The sequence below is a fragment of the Uranotaenia lowii genome, chromosome 1, assembly GCF_029784155.1.
Source record: "Uranotaenia lowii strain MFRU-FL chromosome 1, ASM2978415v1, whole genome shotgun sequence".
NCBI lineage: Eukaryota > Metazoa > Arthropoda > Insecta > Diptera > Culicidae > Uranotaenia > Uranotaenia lowii.
The window spans coordinates 128576260-128597011 of NC_073691.1; the positions used below are offsets into that span (position 1 = coordinate 128576260).

The following is a 20752-nucleotide window of genomic DNA, read 5'->3' on the forward strand; positions in this document are numbered from 1 at the left end:
CCCGGTGAAGTTCTGGCCGGACCTGGCAAGCTGCCACTACAGCCGGGATCTCTTTAAGTGGTATAAGGAGAACAAGATCGATTTTGTTGAAAACTGTATCAATCCACCAAACTGTCCGGATTTTCTTCCCATCGAGAAATATTGGGCAATAGTTAAGGGCACACTGAAAAAATGTGGCAAAACCATGAAAAAACCCGCCTCAATGGAAAAGTGGTGGAACAAGATGGCGAATGAGGTTACCAGCAGTACTGTGCAGAAAATGATGGGTGGTATCACAAAAAAAGTTCAAAAATTCATCCGAAAAGCTGATGAATGATTTTTATGTATTTTTTTCCTTGAAGTGCAATAAAAACCCTACAAAATGACATTTTCACTTTTGTTGTACGTTATTTCTTTGCGGAGAAATGATCTATTTTATTCGACCTGATTGATTGATGTGAAACAGACTTTGATGCAACCCATAGCAATCGAAAAAAATAGCATTCGATGTAACCGTGTATCCATAAAAATAACAGGCCTAAGAGAAACATGAAAGCTTGAAAATGTTATGAAATATTAAAAAGTCGACAAACGGCAAGAAGTATTCGATAGCTCTAGAGGGCAAGAGGCATTCGATAGCTTACGAGGAAAAAAGAGCCTTGCGATATCACAGAATGGGCAAGAGGTATTCGAAAACTCAAAAGGACAAGAGGTTTACAAATTCCTGAAGACTGCGAATACCTATTCGATTTGATACCAATGGGGTCAATTGCGAGTCAGGAGTTCAATGTTGCCACATCAAGGACGGGTAAACATTTTCAGGGAAGTTTTGGAGACAAAACAGGTACACAATTTTAGACGTGCATTAGCTAGACTTCCCTTGAAAATACCACCGGAACGGCCGAAACGTCGTAAATTCAGTGAAAAAAAACTTGCTAACATACTAAGTTATGCAAACAGTGTGCTCGACGGTATTATTTCACTCCAAAATCCGTTGAACAAAAAAATAAAAAGTATACATTCCATCGACCAAAATTCATCTGAATTTCTATCCGTGTTTTATTTTAAGCTTTACAACAATAAGTAAAAAAAAAGTGTATATAAAAAACATTAATGTTTATGACATCGAGGGTAAGTTAAATTGGTCCTACCATACATGAGACGATGATAAATACAATTTGAGAGAACGATAAATACAAAAAAATAGAAATGGCGAGAAAATAAAGAATTTGGAGAAGTTATTGAAAGAATACTGTTTAAGATTCAAAAAGTACTAAAATAAATCTACAACAATCAATTAACTAAGGATAGTAAGCAGCTAATGATAACGAACTTTTTTCAGAAATGTTTTTTTTATGGATTTTTTATGGAAAGGAAAAAGCCAGATGTAGACGAGGGAAACACGGAGTACGAATAAAGCAATGCAGAATTGATGATGACTGAATTATGGTTCAAGGGATGAGAAATAATAATAATAATATGAGAACCCTGTTCAAGTTTCGACTAAGGGCCAGTAAAGATGATACACACATATTCCAATAGTAGTAGATCCTTGTATAAATTTTTTTGGACACGATTGTTTCAACTGTTACGATTCCGTTACAATTTTGAATGTTTTTGCAATTGCTTTGATTTAACTGAATGTACTCAAATGAGAAAATAATTTAGACACAAATGAGTTTTCCAGTCAATTTTTTTTAGATAACTAGACTGTTTTTGTTTAAATTTTGAATCGCTTTTCAGGTAGTAATTCAAACAAGTATCAGCTTCTCGACAGGTTAACTTCTCGTAAACATTTTCGGAGCATTCAAAAGCATATATGTATCAGTACGTATACGGGATGAATACAATCAATGCAAATTACCTGCTATACTATGATATACTTGAAGGCTTAAAAAATTGTTATGTAAATCTGAAAGAAAGAACGGAAAGAAGAAATTGATTGATGTTTAGAACGGTTTTTTTCCGAACGACAATTGTACATATTTGTGGGCAGCATTTTTCGGAATCGTAGAAGAGAAAGAAAGATAGAGAGAGCGAGCGAGATTAAAAAAGTAAGATAGTTGTTGGGGGCCGAAAAATCGATTTTTATGCATTTAAGTGGTGGGGTGGGAGGAAGGAAGTAAACAAAGAAAAACATTGGTGTGTTGTTTAGTTTTGCTTCCCTTTGCCAGTTGTATGTTTTTTCTTCTTTTGAATGTTAGTCGTAAGACTGGGTTTATCCTCACTTCCAGAACACGAGGGAACATTCTAAATTTTGCTAGCTGTGACGATACAAACAGTTTCTAAGTTAATGGCATCGAAAATAATAAGTATAGTGTATATCTTTATTTATATTTTCTTCAAATTCTTTATCTGTGATTATCTCATTAATCGCAGCCGTATTTGGACTTATAGTCTTGCTCACTGAGATATTCATCAGAAGCAGCTTCAACAAATAAAAGAACGAATATCAATACGAACGAATCTTTGAACAGTACTATTTTATGTACTTTTTTGGCGCAAGGATGGGGGAGGATTGGGTTAATGATAAATACGTTTAAGACGAAGTATGTGCTGTAATAACAAAGTCTGTAAGTCTAATAATAACTAAGTTACGAACGCCGGCTGGAGAAAGTCGAAGACTTTGCCTATCTCGGCTCACTTGTGACCGCAGACAATGTCACCAGCCGTGAGATTTGGCGGCGAATGATCAACGGAAGTTATGCCTAAATACTATGGACTCCACAAGCAACTGCGATCGAGAAAACTTAGCCTTCGCACGAAATGTAACCTGTACATGACGCTCATTAGACCGGTTGTTCTCTACGGGCACAAGATGTGGATATTGCTCGAGGAGGACCTGCGTACACTCGGTGTATTCGAACGACGAGTGTTAAGTGTTAATCTACGGCAAACCCAGTATCCAGAAATTTTTACTTATAATCCATATGTTTTGAATCTTTTTTAAATCTTATAGATATTATGCGGATATTACGCAGATATTATGAAAGCGGCTTTTGGTGCTAAGGAACTTTCAGAAGAAATCCTAAATTTCATCGTTAACATTTCTTAGAAAATTATGTTAATTGTCCGATTGTCATGTCAAAAACTCCTGAGTAGATTGACAATTGTATAGTCTCCATTATTATGAAGACGACAATGGCTTAAGAATAATGGTTGTTTATTGTTGTTCGTTTGTTTTTTTTTTACATAGGGGAGACAAAGTCTTCCGTAACAAACGATTTTCTCCTGAAAACGGACGTGTGTGCGTGGTGCCCGCCGCCCTATCCCTTCTGAATTCGTCACAAATTTTCTGCTTCCCAGCCATCATCAACGAAGACGACGCAATCGTGCGGAGGCATCCCCAAAGAAAGATGGCATTCCCATGCGACCCAATTAGTCGGGTGGCTGCACTTCTACACATCTTCCCGTCTTCGTCGGTTGTTTGGACTTTTTGGTGTAGGACGTTTGGATCCTTTCGCAAATGCCACAAGGGAGTGTGGGATGAGTAACTAAATGTTAACGCACTCCAACTGCTATGGAGTGTTTTGTGTCTAAAATACCTACATAAGTATTTTACCCAATTCGTCGAAAGCGAATCGAAACCCACTTCTACTGCCCAACTTCGCTTAACAACAGTAACAGCGATGGAATTGATTCATCAAAGATGGCGGTTGTCATGTTTGCTGTTTCTGATTTTAGCCAGAACGCAGCTTGCAGTCCCATTGACAGGAAAAGCAATGACGTTTGCATATTTTCGTTGGGAGCCTAAATTCAAAGCCTTCTCCGATTTCGTCGCAGGACGTTTGGAAATCTTCGGTCAACTGGAGACAAACACGATGTCTGTCCACCTAGCTGTAGCAGGGAAAGGACCAGCAGGAGACGGACAGTCGGTCATTCTTCATGGCACAAGGGGGAGCGGGATAGGAAGTCAAATATTTTTGATGTCTCGACTAAGGGAGCGCGATCGATAAACATTTGGGACAAGCACGTTAGAGACTCGGTCAAAGCAGCTGCAGGAGAGTGAAGGTGGAGAAGAAGATGTCATAAATTACAATCATAGTTAATAGGCTAAGAAAACATCACTACCGTCAGTTGGTCACCTTCTAACCGAACGTTGGGTACTGACTTCGTCCTGAAGTGGACAGCTTTAGAGTTCCCGGTTAGCACAACAAACAATCGCATTGGTCTGTGCTGGGTTTTTAGATTCGAAATATAGCCTTAGGGTGGCAATAAAATATAGATTGATTTCAATTGATTTGCCAACGTGGCGTGGGGTCTACGTCAGCTAAGTGATAACGAAAATGTTATGACTTCAATGTTATTAATGATAGTTCGCAGTTTTATGAGAGCTTTTGTTGATATCACGAGAAAACGATCAATCAATTGATTGCTTTTTTCAATTTTAAAAAAAGAATATATCACTGTGCCATTTTGAAGGAAACGAGATGAGCAGTGTTTACAAGCAACACATTGTTCGACTTAAAAGAAAATGTTTAAAAATATGTTCGTTTCAATTAATTTTTGTCCAATTGAAGCGGGAATTCAAATTTAATTATCGGGATAACTATAAAACATTTCAATTTCGTTCACCAACAAAAAAGCCCTTCGACTGAGTGAGTGTCAATCTGCGATAACGAAACGATTAAGAAGTCCATATGCCAATATACCAAAAACAAAAAGACAAAGGTCCATAAAAGTGCCAGCCTCAGAGCCACATCTAGCTCATAATACAGCCTCTTCGAAGTCGAGCATGGAAGAAATGCAGTAGCCAAGCCAAAACCAAGTTGGGACCGGAGGGTCATAAAATTAGGGAGTCCATCGTATTTTTTTCGGACCGATAATTCTGTTGCTAAGTTAAATATAGAGTTTCTATGCTAGTCTGGGCTCAAGGATCGAAAAGGCAAATAAATAAAGCATTCCTCTCTGGTTTCCCTGTTTTCGTTTTAAGAGTTTAATTTAAAGCAGTCGGAAAACAAAATTCATGTAGTTTATAAAATCAATCATCTAATTTAGAAATCAGACTTAGAATAAAAAATTCAGAATCAAAATTTAGAATGGAGATTCACAACTTAAATCCACAATTTAAAACCCAGACTCAGAATTCTGATTCAGATATAAAAACTCAGAACTCAAACTCAAGATTCAGATTCCGAATTATACTACGAAATTCAGATTCAGGTTCAGCATTCTGATTTTGAATTCAGAATTCAGATTCCGAATTAGAATACGAAATTCAGATTCAGGTTCAGCATTCTGATTCTGAATTCTGATTTCAGATTCAGAATTGTGATTCAGAATTCAGATTAAGAATTCAGATTCAGAATTCAGCTTCAAAATTCAGATTCAGAATTCGGAATTCAGGTTCAGAATTCAGATTCAGAATTCAGATTCAGAATTCAGATTCAGAATTCAGATTCAGAATTCAGATTCAGAATTCAGATTCAGAATTCAGATTCAGAATTCAGATTCAGAATTCAGATTCAGAATTCAGATTCAGAATTCAGATTCAGAATTCAGATTCAGAATTCAGATTCAGAATTCAGATTCAGAATTCAGATTCAGAATTCAGATTCAGAATTCAGATTCAGAATTCAGATTCAGAATTCAGATTCAGAATTCAGATTCAGAATTCAGATTCAGAATTCAGATTCAGAATTCAGAATTCAGAATTCAGATTCAGAATTCAGATTCAGAATTCAGATTCAGAATTCAGATTCAGAATTCAAATTCAGAATTCAGATTCAGAATTCAGATTCAGAATTCACATTCAGAATTCAGATTCAGAATTCAGATTCAGAATTCAGATTTAGAATTCAGATTCAGAATTCAGATTCAGAATTCAGATTCAGAATTCAGATTCAGAATTCAGATTCAGAATTCAGATTCAGAATTCAGATTCAGAATTCAGATTCAGAATTCAGATTCAGAATTCAGATTCAGAATTCAGATTCAGAATTCAGATTCAGAATTCAGATTCAGAATTCAGATTCAGAATTCAGATTCAGAATTCAGATTCAGAATTCAGATTCAGAATTCAGATTCAGAATTCAGATTCAGAATTCAGATTCAGAATTCAGATTCAGAATTCAGATTCAGAATTCAGATTCAGAATTCAGATTCAGAATTCAGATTCAGAATTCAGATTCAGAATTCAGATTCAGAATTCAGATTCAGAATTCAGATTCAGAATTCAGATCCAGAATTCAGATTCAGAATTCAGATTCAGAATTCAGATTCAGAATTCAGATTCAGAATTCAGATTCAGAATTCAGATTCAGAATTCAGATTCAGAATTCAGATTCAGGATTCAGATTCAGAATTCAGAATTCAGATTCAGAATTCAGATTCAGAATTCAGAATTCAGATTCAGAATTCAGATTCAGAATTCAGATTCAGAATTCAGATTCAGAATTCAGATTATGAATTCATATTCAGAATTCAGATTCAGAATTCATATTCAGAACTCAGATTCAGAATTCAGATTCAGAATTCAGATTCAGAATTCAGATTCAGAATTCAGATTCAGAATTCAGATTCAGAATTCAGATTCAGAATTCAGATTCAGAATTCAGATTCAGAATTCAGATTCAGAATTCAGATTCAGAATTCAGATTCAGAATTCAGATTCAGAATTCAGATTCAGAATTCAGATTCAGAATTCAGATTCAGAATTCAGATTCAGAATTCAGATTCAGAATTCAGATTCAGATTCAGAATTCAGATTCAGAATTCAGATTCAGAATTCAGATGTAGAATTCAGATTCAGAATTCAGATTCAGAAGTCAGATTCAGAATTCAGATTCAGAATTCAGATTCAGAATTCAGATTCAGAATTCAGATTCAGAATTCAGATTCAGAATTCAGATTCAGAATTCAGATTCAGAATTCAGATTCAGAATTCAGATTCAGAATTCAGATTCAGAATTCAGATTCAGAATTCAGATTCAGAATTCAGATTCAGAATTCAGATTCAGAATTCAGATTCAGAATTCAGATTCAGAATTCAGATTCAGAATTCAGATTCAGAATTCAGATTCAGAATTCAGATTCAGAATTCAGATTCAGAATTCAGATTCAGAATTCAGATTCAGAATTCAGATTCAGAATTCAGATTCAGAATTCAGATTCAGAATTCAGATTCAGAATTCAGATTCAGAATTCAGATTCAGAATTCAGATTCAGAATTCAGATTCAGAATTCAGATTCAGAATTCAGATTCAGAATTCAGATTCAGAATTCAGATTCAGAATTCAGATTCTGAATTCAGATTCAGAATTCAGATTCAGAATTCAGATTCAGAATTCAGATTCAGAATTCAGATTCAGAATTCAGATTCAGAATTCAGATTCAGAATTCAGATTCAGAATTCAGATTCAGAATTCAGATTCAGAATTCAGATTCAGAATTCAGATTCAGAATTCAGATTCAGAATTCAGATTCAGAATTCAGATTCAGAATTCAGATTCAGAATTCAGATTCAGAATTCAGATTCAGAATTCAGATTCAGAATTCAGATTCAGAATTCAGATTCAGAATTCAGATTCAGAATTCAGATTCAGAATTCAGATTCAGAATTCAGATTCAGAATTCAGATTCAGAATTCAGATTCAGAATTCAGATTCAGAATTCAGATTCAGAATTCAGATTCAGAATTCAGATTCAGAATTCAGATTCAGAATTCAGATTCAGAATTCAGATTCAGAATTCAGATTCAGAATTCAGATTCAGAATTCAGATTCAGAATTCAGATTCAGAATTCAGATTCAGAATTCAGATTCAGAATTCAGATTCAGAATTCAGATTCAGAATTCAGATTTAGAATTCAGATTCAGAATTCAGATTCAGAAGTCAGATTCAGAATTCAGATTCAGAATTCAGATTCAGAATTCAGATGCAGAATTCAGATTCAGAATTCAGATTCAGAATTCAGAATTCAGATTCAGAATTCAGATTCAGAATTCAGATTCAGAATTCAGATTCAGAATTCAGATTCAGAATTCAGATTCAGAATTCAGATTCAGAATTCAGATTCAGAATTCAGATTCAGAATTCAGATCCAGAATTCAGATTCAGAATTCAGATTCAGAATTCAGATTCAGAATTCAGATTCAGAATTCAGATGCAGAATTCAGATTCAGAATTCAGATTCAGAATTCAGAATTCAGAATTCAGATTCAGAATTCAGATTCAGAATTCAGATTCAGAATTCAGATTCAGAATTCAGATTCAGAATTCAGATTCAGAATTCAGATTCAGATTCAGAATTCAGATTCAGAATTCAGATTCAGAATTCAGATTTAGAATTCAGATTCAGAATTCAGATTCAGAAGTCAGATTCAGAATTCAGATTCAGAATTCAGATTCAGAATTCAGATTCAGAATTCAGATTCAGAATTCAGATTCAGAATTCAGATTCAGAATTCAGATTCAGAATTCAGATTCAGAATTCAGATTCAGAATTCAGATTCAGAATTCAGATTCAGAATTCAGATTCAGAATTCAGATTCAGAATTCAGATTCAGAATTCAGATTCAGAATTCAGATTCAGAATTCAGATTCAGAATTCAGATTCAGAATTCAGATTCAGAATTCAGATTCAGAATTCAGATTCAGAATTCAGATTCAGAATTCAGATTCAGAATTCAGATTCAGAATTCAGATTCAGAATTCAGATTCAGAATTCAGATTCAGAATTCAGATTCAGAATTCAGATTCAGAATTCAGATTCAGAATTCAGATTCAGAATTCAGATTCAGAATTCAGATTCAGAATTCAGATTCAGAATTCAGATTCAGAATTCAGATTCAGAATTCAGATTCAGAATTCAGATTCAGAATTCAGATTCAGAATTCAGATTCAGAATTCAGATTCAGAATTCAGATTCAGAATTCAGATTCAGAATTCAGATTCAGAATTCAGATTCAGAATTCAGATTCAGAATTCAGATTCAGAATTCAGATTCAGAATTCAGATTCAGAATTCAGATTCAGAATTCAGATTCAGAATTCAGATTCAGAATTCAGATTCAGAATTCAGATTCAGAATTCAGATTCAGAATTCAGATTCAGAATTCAGATTCAGAATTCAGATTCAGAATTCAGATTCAGAATTCAGATTCAGAATTCAGATTCAGAATTCAGATTCAGAATTCAGATTCAGAATTCAGATTCAGAATTCAGATTCAGAATTCAGATTCAGAATTCAGATTCAGAATTCAGATTCAGAATTCAGATTCAGAATTCAGATTCAGAATTCAGATTCAGAATTCAGATTCAGAATTCAGATTCAGAATTCAGATTCAGAATTCAGATTCAGAATTCAGATTCAGAATTCAGATTCAGAATTCAGATTCAGAATTCAGATTCAGAATTCAGATTCAGAATTCAGATTCAGATTCAGAATTCAGATTCAGAATTCAGATTCAGAATTCAGATTCAGAATTCAGATTCAGAATTCAGATTCAGATTCAGAATTCAGATTCAGAATTCAGATTCAGAATTCAGATTCAGAATTCAGATTCAGAATTCAGATTCAGAATTCAGATTCAGAATTCAGATTCAGAATTCAGATTCAGAATTCAGATTCAGAATTCAGATTCAGAATTCAGATTCAGAATTCAGATTCAGAATTCAGATTCAGAATTCAGATTCAGAATTCAGATTCAGAATTCAGATTCAGAATTCAGATTCAGAATTCAGAATTCAGAATTCAGATTCAGAATTCAGAATCAGATTTTTTTTCGATCTCTGATGAAGATCCTTCATAGATGATCATATAAGTATCGAATCGTGGGGTAGGTATGTAAAAACAAGGTCGTTTTTATTAAAACATATGACTGAAAGCCGAGCAAAAGAAAGACAAATTCATAATCTGAATATTCCATACTGGATCAGAATTAGAATTTATGTGTAGAAGGTAGAATCTTACTTGATAATAATAATTTCCAAACATTATCTCAGAATTAAAAAACCGAAATCATTGGAAATGAAGCGCCGAAAGATCAGATGTCATAAACAGATCTCGGAACAAAACTTCTATTTGATGATATGACATCGAATGATATTTAGGAACCCATAATGGTTCGACAGGATTATTTTAAACTAAGGAGCCACTGAAAACAGCTCTGGAAAGTATGTATTACTTTAAATAAAGGCAGTCGTCCAACAGTTGGCTCTTGGAATACGAAATGAACAAAACTACTTCATGAGTAGTTTCAAAACAGATCATAAGTGACTGTGAAATTTAGTTTTTTAAAGGAAAGTTTTTTTATTCTATGTGCCTATATAAAGATGAACGAAAGCGTGAGGTTGATCGAGATAGAGAATGAGGAGATGTCATCATAGCGACAAGTAAGTTGATTGTAGGGCAGGAAACTGCTTTTCGTGGTTGAGCGTGTTTCGTTTTTTCAATGCTGGTGAGTATTGCTTTCGCTTTTTTTCGAGTAGTTTAAAAAAAGTAGATTGAAATAACAATGTTTTTTTTTGTAAACTCAAAACGGCGAGAAAATAATAAAAACTGACTTGCTTGATACACAAATGGTGACAGTGGTGGTAGTGGCTAAATGATGATTTGATTTGTTTCTCTTGATGGAACTGATTATCTTTTTTTTTTTCGAAATCGTAATGAAATGAGTGGTGGTGAGTTTGGCGAATGTCCAGCGATGGGATGCTGCAATGAGCGACGAGATCGGCGTTTTTGTTATTTGTTGACGATACTTGGCAGTTGTAATCGTTGAAGATGATAGGTGGTGAACAGGTTGAAGCTGATCAACAAGATATTGTACGGATGTTTTTTAGCGGGTGCACGCAATGAACACAAACTGGTACTTGAACAAAGCATGCTGTGTGTTGTCTTGGAAAGAAGTATCGTAATCGTATTGATTTTTGTTGTGTTTTTTTTGAGAGAGTGACAACTCACCGAAACAAGACTTCTGCTGGAGAGACGACGCTTGCTGAGATTGCTGGAGCAGTGTTGCGGTTTGCGATTGACCATATGCTCCGAACTGTGAAAATGAAGTCTGTTGACTCTGGAATGCTTGATTGGCAACATTGTTGAGTGTGCTAGAGCCACTATTGCTGGAACCGACAGTGTTGCCATAGGAATATCGTTGACTGAAAGGAGACTTTTGCTGCGCAAGGGCGGACATAATTTGGTGGTGCTGTTGCTGCGACATGACTCCTCCTGTTCCACTAGATGAGGAAACGGAGGAAATGGAAGTTTGCGACGATGCTCCACCGGTTGTTGACGACGGTGAGGATAGGCCAGTGCCTGCGCTAGCTCCGTGATGTGTACTGTTGATCTGATTGATCTTGGCAATGATACTTTCATTATTGCCCACCACCGATAGGACTAGATTTTGCGAGCTGGTTTTGGGAGTCGAATTATTGTTTCTTTCGGCTGCCAGAGCCGAACTCAGTTCGTCGAATATGAAATAGCTATGGCTACTGCTGCCGGTCTGATCCGGTGATCGATTGCTTGGTGTATGGTGGAGTTGCTGTTGCTGGTGCTGTGAGGCTGCCGGTGACTGATGTTGGCTATTCAACATTGGGTATCCTTTACACGGATGTACCGTTGTGTGTTTCGAGAAAAGAGACGATTTGTTCTAAGATAAACAACTCCGCTGATTTTTTTTTATAAAACACTATAATTGCACTTTTTATTTTTCTTGTGATTTGAATTATTAAGGATATCGATAATCGAATAACCGAATCGAACACGAAAATGCAGCCGTTATATAGTTGGTGTAGTGTTGGCAAACGTACGCATATGGATTTCTCGAATGATGTCGGTGATCAGACTAGAACGCATCCGATTACGCTCGTTTTGCAAATGTATCCACGATGGTTATTTACATTGAGTAGTGATCAGTTAACTCTTGGCAGTCGGTCTCTAGTCGTTTGGATGTGTAAATTGCAGCCGCCCGCGATGACGCAGCTCTGGCTAGGCGTTCTCGATGATGTTTACGTAACAGGAGTATTTGTGATAGTAGTTGGTAGTAGAAGTAGTAGAAGTAATAAAAAATTGACACACTCACACACTGTCACCATTTGCTTCCTAATTTAGGCTTCGTGTAACAACATTTCGGAATGATTTGAACTTTATTTTGGGCTTTTGCGCTCAATTGGATTTGCTAAAACTTCATTTTGGTTTTCGTACAAGGGCTCAAAATTGATTCTTACATTTCTTATCCTAGAATCATTCGAGAAAGAAGGAAAGGGAGAAAAAAGTTGATATAAAAAAATCATTAATCAAAAGGTTTCCGGATGGCGAATAAGGTTCTTAATTTTTGGGTTTGTTTTGAGGCGGAAAGTGGTCGTGACAGATGCGTGAGTGTCACAGCTTGACGCGTAATGGCAACACTGGCGCGTGACGGATTAGAAATGTTATCTCCGCTCTACAAGACGAAGTCGATTGCCAGGGCAAACGAGTGTTGTAGTTTGATTTAATTTTTTTAAACTCAGTTAGGCTTAGTGTGTTGAATTATTTCCTCTAGTATGTATTTGTTGTTATATGAGATAAGCAGTGTTCATCGAGCGAGCAAAAAAAAAAAATATTCAACCGTAGCACAAGCGAAACAGATCCAAACATAAATGGCAGAAAAAAGTCTAACAACGATCTTTTCAACTCAAAAACCAGATGACAAATGCTTGGTGGTGTCGGAAAGTAAAAACACTGGCATTCGAGGTTCCTCGAGATGGTGAACATGGACAAACATACATATTGAAAGGAAAAAAAGAACGCGAATAAAGACAAAACAAGAACCGCACACGCATGCGGAATTGCAAAATAAGCAGAGTGCGCGGAGGAATTGTTAAGCTGAACGTGTCTATTAACTAGCAATTGTTGGCTGGCTTGCAGCTAACATTGGTTGTTGTTGTGTTCTTGATGTTGACAAGGCAATAGGGCAAGAAATAACCAAATAAGACCGACTCCAGGAATGTGTAAAGATGATTTAGAAAAGTTGAACCTAGATTTTATATTGCAGTTGTTCAAATATTTATAGCACTGCTGCCATGAGAAACTGGGTCAAATGAAAACAAATTCTGGGACAATCTCCGGTATATCGTTGAATCCATTGACACGAATAATAATGTTTGTCGTCCCAGCACTGCTGAATAATGACCAAATGGAATCAAATGATTCTGAGGTCCTAATCCTAATATCTATCAAATAACACGTGTAAATTCCTCGATTGAATCTTGCATTATTCATTTCGGTAAAGCTCCGCACTCATTAACTAACTTTTGCTGTCAATCTATCAACCTGTCAATTAGCGAAGCTCCAGATAATGAAGTTCTGTTCTTTTAATGTGTACCGCACCTCGTAGCCTAATACATTTCGATGGGCCTTTAGAATTCAGTTGTGAAAGTTAGCTACCTACATCTGAATCAACACCAACCAATCACGGTAATTGATTCAAAACAAGATCGGTCCATCAACGAGAGAAGAAGATCATCGTCGTCATCAAATGCAAGGTTATGAATATGTTATTGGGTCAACCAGCAGCATCAAACAACGCACATTGGGCTTATGCGAGCTCAAAAGTGAACAAAATATCCATAGTTGAAAAAGATGTCTTGAAAACGTGTTGTGAATTTATTGTAAAATTTTTTAGGCTGTACAGGCCAGTGAAAAAGACTATTTGCTCTAAATCTCTTCAACGTTTTCGACAAATCGGCTCAAAATGAGACTGTAGTGTACACAAGTGTTTCGTTTCATCGACACAAAGAAATTTTAGCTCCTTTTCACGAATGTGCGACTTTTAGGCCCGGGGTTCTGGGCACAGCTTGAAAGTGCACTGGCTAGCAGGCTGGCTGGCAGGGAGTTGTTTAGTTCCCTCTGCTTCTGCTGTTGCTGCTACTGCTAGGTCATGTTTAATTTATTACAAAATTAATCTCGGTCCCATGTACCTATGTATGACCAATTGGTCATCGTTATCGGACGCGTTTTACGACCAGCCGGAGAATTTCAACATTTACCAGATTTATATACCAAAGTGTCCCCGTTTAGCAGTTTTGATTATTTTTTGTGTTGGTATTCGAATCGCCTCATCGCCTTTTTTTTAGCTATGGTGCGTTCACTTATAGATGGTATGAGGATCGAACCCGATCGAGCTTAGAAAGGCAACCGAAAAAAAAACTAAAGCGCGGCGCGACCACCGACTAAAGGCTGCTGCTGCTGTTGATGAGATTACGGAACAGAGAGTCTTTGGCGCGGTTGACTTTTGGAAGAAGATACCGTGTGTTATGTGCTGAGGGATGCGCCGCACAACACTGGTTTTCGATTTGGTCATCGAAGCTCATTTGAATATTCAAATAACGCGCATTATTATTATTGGTGGTGTGCGTGAGCGTTTAGTTATTTTTTGTGGAAAAGGAATTTCAATCTGTCCAGTAGGCTGAGCTTTTTCCGGGGGTGGCACAGAAATGTTTCTGCTGAGGCAGCAGCAAAATTTGACAAAACACTAAACTCAGCACATACGATCGTAAATATCAGCAGCTATATAGCTTAGGTCAAAAGGCACTAGGCGGAGATAGAGAGAAATAGCAAAAGAGGCGTTTTAGGAGGGTTATGGAAAATCGCAGCTAATGGTAATTAATGGAACCAGTTTTCTGAGAGCCAAGAACGGGAACGATAGATGGTGCCAAGCATTAAGCGATTTCGGAAACATGGACGAGTGATGGCGAAATCGGAACAATTGAGCATTCTTCATAGTCCAATAAGTGGCCAGTGCTGGTTATGATTTGAAATTTCTAAATTGCATTCAAGAGCGAACCGGAAGTCATTATCGCGTTCAAAGCGAGGAAAATAATCTATCTAAAACGCTGTTCTGCTCCCGATAGCAGCGCGATTAGCTACTGTAATTATTGGATGATTTTTTTTCAGTTCATCTGTCAATGGGGTCGCCACGGACTGCCAGTTTTGTGATAAACAAGTGTCTCATCTAGTAACATGTGTGTGAACACAAATGTTGAAAAATGACGACTGGAGTAGTGCTCTGCGTTGTGAACACAAATCGTTGCTAAATCGTTACCGTTCATCAACTTCAAATCTGTCGCATATCCTTGCTTGTTTCACTTTTATTAACGAGGTAGCATTGGTCGAATAGCTGTGCCCTTATCCGGAATGACGTAATTGTAACATTATGCGACTCACATCTGAGAAAGAGTTCCAGCAGCTGAGAATCCATTCCCTCGTTTCGTTTTGGAAAAGCGGGCGGTTTCCAGCTTAGAGTGACAACGTGTCAAAAGCACAATTGCCGGAGCGCCTAATGTAAACAATACGAAACGTCACGCAATATGATCGATCCGAATCTTTGAGTGTCCTGTTTCGAACAAGTCTGGGACCAGATCCTGCTAAAGGACACGATATCACACCTGAACTAACTCCGCCAATCGATTCACCTTTAAGCGGATGACGACGTGACTGATTCTGGATTTCCGAATCCCTAATGTCAATAGCAAACAATCGCGTCGCGCGCGCCCGTTTTTGTCTATTTCTATTCACGACCGATATTGGACTGAAACTGACACTCTCTTGAGTTGACTGCCAGCAAACCAGTCAACCAGCCAGCCAGCCAGTCAGAAAAGTCGCGAGCCAGCAAACCATATAGCTGCTAGTCAGCTTTAGTTTGTGTCCCATACTCGCACACATTTTTTTTCCGTTTCATATAGTCTACAACGTAGTCATCGGCGCTATCGGCGTGTATGGAGCAACTGCTGGACTAAGCTGTCAAACTGGTGGTGGCGGCAGCAATCGGCAGCACTGCCGACTAGAAAGATTCTACATCGCTCGGCTCGATTTGAAGTAAATCTGACGCAGCAAAACAAGCCGAGGCTAGTACAAACTATGTGCGTCCATCAACTAAGCACCTTCCACCTACGTGACCCCCTCCTTCTTTCTGAAGGAATCGACTTACTAGTGTCATTTTATGACACTTTTCGAAAAGAATCTTGCAATAAATCGATAACCGATTGTTAGACTGCATCGTCATGCGACTTGCTAGGATTTATGCACGTGACTTTTCCTCAATGCAAATGTAAGTTGCCACTCAAAATGTGTGGTGGAAATTCTAAAAATTATCCCGGTAAAAAAAAATGCAAAACAGTAGGTAATCTGCGAGTGCTTATCAGGCGATGGCAATCTGAGCGCAAAAAGTGATTAGGGTTGTTTGTAGTTCATACTAAGCGCTAGTCTGGCAGTCGAAATGCTTTAAGTTTTTGCTCATTTATGTTCGCTGCTAACCGCCCAATTAAGGGACTACAGCTGCTGCTGCTGGTTCATATTTATGCTTGAACGAGTCGAATATTTGCACTTGTACCAGCAGCAGTGTGAAACCCCAGTCGATTAGGAAGATAATGTGCACACTTTTTAGTATTTCCGCCCCCGCTCAGTGACGTGAGACACTGCTGTTGTTCAGCGTGCAGACTTTTATGCGGGATAACTAACCAAATTCGAAACATGAGTGTCAATAACAGCTAAATAAACCATAGCAACCCAATTTTGTTATGTATACCCGTAAGAAACGTATCCTAACGGATAACCGCATATGGACGACCATGTAAATGATTGATCAAGTAGGTGTCTGTCAATACTTTCCTAATTTGAAGTGTTCAAATACAATAAATTTTAAAAATAAATTTGATTCCAGAAAAATTCAAAGACCTTCTTGAAACAGCTTACAAGAGTTCTGATCAGCGGTGCACTATACTACACAGAAAAAAAATCTGAATCCTTAACGGCACTGAAATTGAAAACCTTTATTATTACATGACATGGAACGCGATTTATTGATGTAAATTTACAAAACAAAAACTGTTGAATCCTTAACAGCACTGAATTCTAATGACACAAATATTACTTGACACGGAACGCGATTATTTGATGTAAATATACATCACATATGATGTAAATAAAAAGAAGCATCACATACGACGGAATTTTCAGTGCGAATTAAATATTACACGTCTTAATATTTTACATGTCTTTCAAATTTTACACGTCTGTTGAAGATTGCAGACGTGTAATATTCAACTCACACTGAAAATTCCATCATATGTGATGCTTCTTTTTCGTTACATCTTATATGATGTAATTTTACAATTTTTTTTTGGTCACACGAATATCTCAACAACACTGAATTGGAAAATTCTCAAAATTACACGACATGAAATATTACAATACATTGAACGTGATAATGTCATGTAAAATTATAAACTGTGAAGAACAAGACCAGACAAATGTGACAAAAACTGTTAAGTCAAGTCGTGCGCCAAAGTATTTTCTCGCGCGCGAGTAAGTTAATCGGTGTTGATGGTTCCCGGAGATATCCGAAAAGCAAGGATGCGGTTCTGGAAGCGGATCCACGGTGTTCAACATTGGATCCGATACTTCGCGGAAAAAATAAAAGAAATATAATATAATGTGTGTTAAAAAATTTTTTGCCGCTTAATAAAATGAATCATATTAATTATAGATGAGTTTTATTTTTATTAAGAGACGTGAAAACTCCAGCATTGAATCATATTAACAGTAAATAAAACAAAACAAATTCCAATTGGAAAGTTTTTCTTTCAACATTCAGTGATTTTATAATTTACATCATTTTTGTTTTACACGTTGCTAAATTTTACATCATTTTTTATTTTACACGTTGCAAAATTTTACTGGCGTGTAATTTCCAACTAGCACTGAATATTCCGTCATATATGATGCTTCTTTTTATTTACATCATATGTGATGTAATTTTACAGATTTTTTTGGTAGTGTGTAGGTAAGAAACTTCTGAATCCGACTTAAATTCAGATTTCAGATGCAGATTTCCAAAAACGGTAACAGAAGAGAACTGCAGAGGTAATTTAAATTTAATTAAAATTGCATGTTCCGAATTGTTGAAAACATGTTACTGTTGATTGAAATTTCTGGTGGGGCATCCACTGTTTTTCGAAAGGGGAAGGGTGTTGATTGTCTTATCACGCATGTTTTTTTTGTTAGCCTTCCTGTAAATGTGTGATTGAAGTCACACCGAAAAACCCCGCGGTTGTTCAGTGTTATCACCGCGCTTTTCTCTCGCTCGGTTCGGACGAGATTTGGAGTAAAAAGAAACGAAATTGGGAAATAACGATGGTCATGTGCCGAAAATAACCAAATCAAACTCGACATTAATGACTGGCTCTTATCATCAAGCAAGCGAGCTCAACCAAACGGTTGGGAAGGTCCGGTCCCAGTGACGTGCTTCCTAGGTGGGGATCTAGCGGGAAATGCCGCAATCTAGGACACGCACTGCGATGACCTTTCACTATCCTTGCCAGCCCTGGCCTGATAAATCTGAAACCTCTGCCTGTGGACAAACTAGCTAGTGCTGAGGGATACCTGATTTTCGAATGGAGCTTGTTTTCCCTCTGGAAAAAGAGAGCGGAGGCGAAAGTAGCAGAGCGAGACCGGAGGAGAGCGCTAAGGAAAGAAAACCTGTCAAAAAACAGCTGATTTCTTCTGCAGTAGTCCTTAGCAGGGTTGCGGGCGTTGCTGAACTGGGGGACACGTGTAATTCTGCCAGCGCTGGAAGTGACGGCAGCAGCCTGGGCACGTGTTTCGAACAGTGAGTGGGCCACTGTACCACACCTCAACATTCCCGAAACGTGACAAACTGAGATCATTTTGATGAGTTCTTCGGTAGGAGTATTTGTGCACCTGCGACACGTTGGCAGAGATACTTGCGTTCCGATAGCTGCTGCTGCGGACTTGTGGAAGGCGTAACAAAACACCCACATCGACAGTACCAATCTGAGTTAGTTTTGGCAGGATTCTGCGCTGAGTTCCTGACGAACGGCAAGGTCTTCTCTCTGTGAGTGCAGGTGGACAGATTTCAACCTTGCAGGAGAGTGAGCGAACTCTGGAAATGTAATGACGTTTTCTGGTCTGTCCTTACTGCGCTCGGGAAAATAGAAGCAATGTGTGTGCCCAATAAATGCCGCAATCAATGAATTATAAAAACATGGTTTAGATTCACATTACGATAAGGCCCATATTTCTGGGGTCATTCGGCAAAAACAATCAAAGGTAAATTCGAGCTCTGATTACCCCTTATCAAGTTACTCGTACTTTCCGGGATAACGTCATTCCGAATTTCGGGGAACACAAACTGCACACGTAAACAGATTTCTGGCTCAACTAACGAGTCACCCCTCGCTCCGTGAATCTACACACTGCGACAAGCCTGATTGAATTTCATAATCCGGGAGTTACGCTTCTGTTCCTCTAGAAGTTGAGGGACGTTAATGACAAAATTTTGCAAGTGAGCTGATACGCATAGAGCAACACTTAATGACGGTTCAGTGAGGATGTAATTATGACTAGCTAATAACAAATAATACACACTAGAGAGCTAAACACAAAACACACACGGCCTGCACCGGGAAGAGCTTAGAGGTTCAACATACAATTCAAATGTTTCTTTGAGGATCACTATCTAACCGAACTCTACAGTCGGATGAACTGATGTACTTTAGTTAGACTGGAACTGAATCCCGGACGTGAACACGACACGGGTAACGAACAACCCTAGCCACCGCAAATGCTCCAGTTCTTCCATTCGGTTGGTTTGTCGGTCGGTGGGTGACATTGCGCTATTGTCCTCATGCTCTCGCACTCTCTTAGCGACTCTTTCGTAACAGAGGCACTCAATCTCTTCCCTAAAGGATCTCACCATCAGCTGCTGGAATGCAAACACCGCACTTGCACTAAAACTGAGATATTTACGGTGAGTGCCACCCCACTGATGAGTGACACTTGTTTATGTGTATCAGTGTACTGTCCTTGGTGCTTGCTCAGGTGGCTCTCACTGGGGTACAGATCGAGTTGTCATAACCTGGTCATTTTTCTTCTGTATTGTTACACAACACCTTTTCACCCTCTTCCAATCCAACCCATCTCTCGGCCAGTCAGCTCGTTCGTTGTCTCAAAAGCAGCAGTAGCAGAGTATTATTTTCCTCGCTCTATGCACGAAACCCAGGAATTCCAATACCTACAACCAGCTGGAGATGTTTGCCCCTTGCAAGTAAATCGCCAGTCGCGAAGAGGTAAACATTCCCGTCGTCGTCTCCATTAACCCGAATCTACAAAAGCACTGCAGTGAGCGCGGAGGATGGGCGGCGACGACGGAGGAGGCCGGGCAGCAGTTTTCGGTGTCCACCATAGAGAAAAAACGAACGAGTGAGCGATCGAGCAAAAGATACTCATTTGCATACTCATTCCAAACAGTGTTAATAAAAATAAATATCAAAACTTTTTTGGAACCTTTCCTGGTCGTGGTTGTCCGTCTTTAGGCGCATAAGCAGAGATACTTCTTCGTTCTCAAGGACTACCACCCGCGATTTTCGACACGCCAAAGAACAAGTTTTTCGAATTTAGACCCCCTCTAGCCCCTGCTTACTCTTTTCTACCAACCTACTTCTCAACACTCGCTAATCGCTATGCAAAGCTCTCTTGGTGGGCTTAAATTTTGCAGCACGGCTTACGCAGAAACTTATTCGTCTTGGCGTCGCACCCAGGTGGACGTGAAGACAATTTCGTTGAGAGATTCTGATGGTCATTACCCAATCTAGTCTTTCTTGTCCTCTGCTAGCTGCTGGGTAGTTTTGCTAATTAGAAACGACGCTACTTTACAGAGCCCAAAGGGTTTTTGTTCCCATCTTCGACAGAGTCTTTCTGAAGCGCCTCCAAGGCATCGCGAGCTGCCACGTCGCTCATATCTGCTGAGTGTTAAGCGCGTAATACAGATCGCTGTAGG

The 20752-nt window shown here is 38.1% G+C and overlaps 1 protein-coding gene across 11 annotated transcripts in view; it reads right to left on the reverse strand.

Moving 5' to 3' along the window:
• The window catches only part of LOC129739973 (RNA-binding protein Pasilla), a 191614-nt gene that overhangs the window by 117419 nt on the left and 53443 nt on the right, over positions 1-20752 (reverse strand). For 4 of the 11 annotated variants that reach the window (XR_008736050.1, XR_008736048.1, XR_008736049.1 and 1 more), the window contains exons 2-3: positions 10882-12153; positions 1844-1891 (exon numbers count right to left, since the gene is read on the reverse strand). The exons of 1 other annotated variant lie outside the window; for it this stretch is intronic. Coding sequence is in view for 7 of the 10 variants with exons in the window: in XM_055731543.1 (XP_055587518.1) it covers positions 1844-1891; positions 10882-11509 (676 nt within the window). In the remaining 3 variants the exon portion in view is untranslated. Of the gene's footprint in view, positions 1-1843; positions 1892-10881; positions 12154-15120; positions 15286-15341; positions 15360-19403; positions 19529-20752 lie in introns of those variants that run through there. 6 more of the 11 variants (XM_055731544.1, XM_055731545.1, XM_055731547.1 and 3 more) reach the window with 6 other exon arrangements.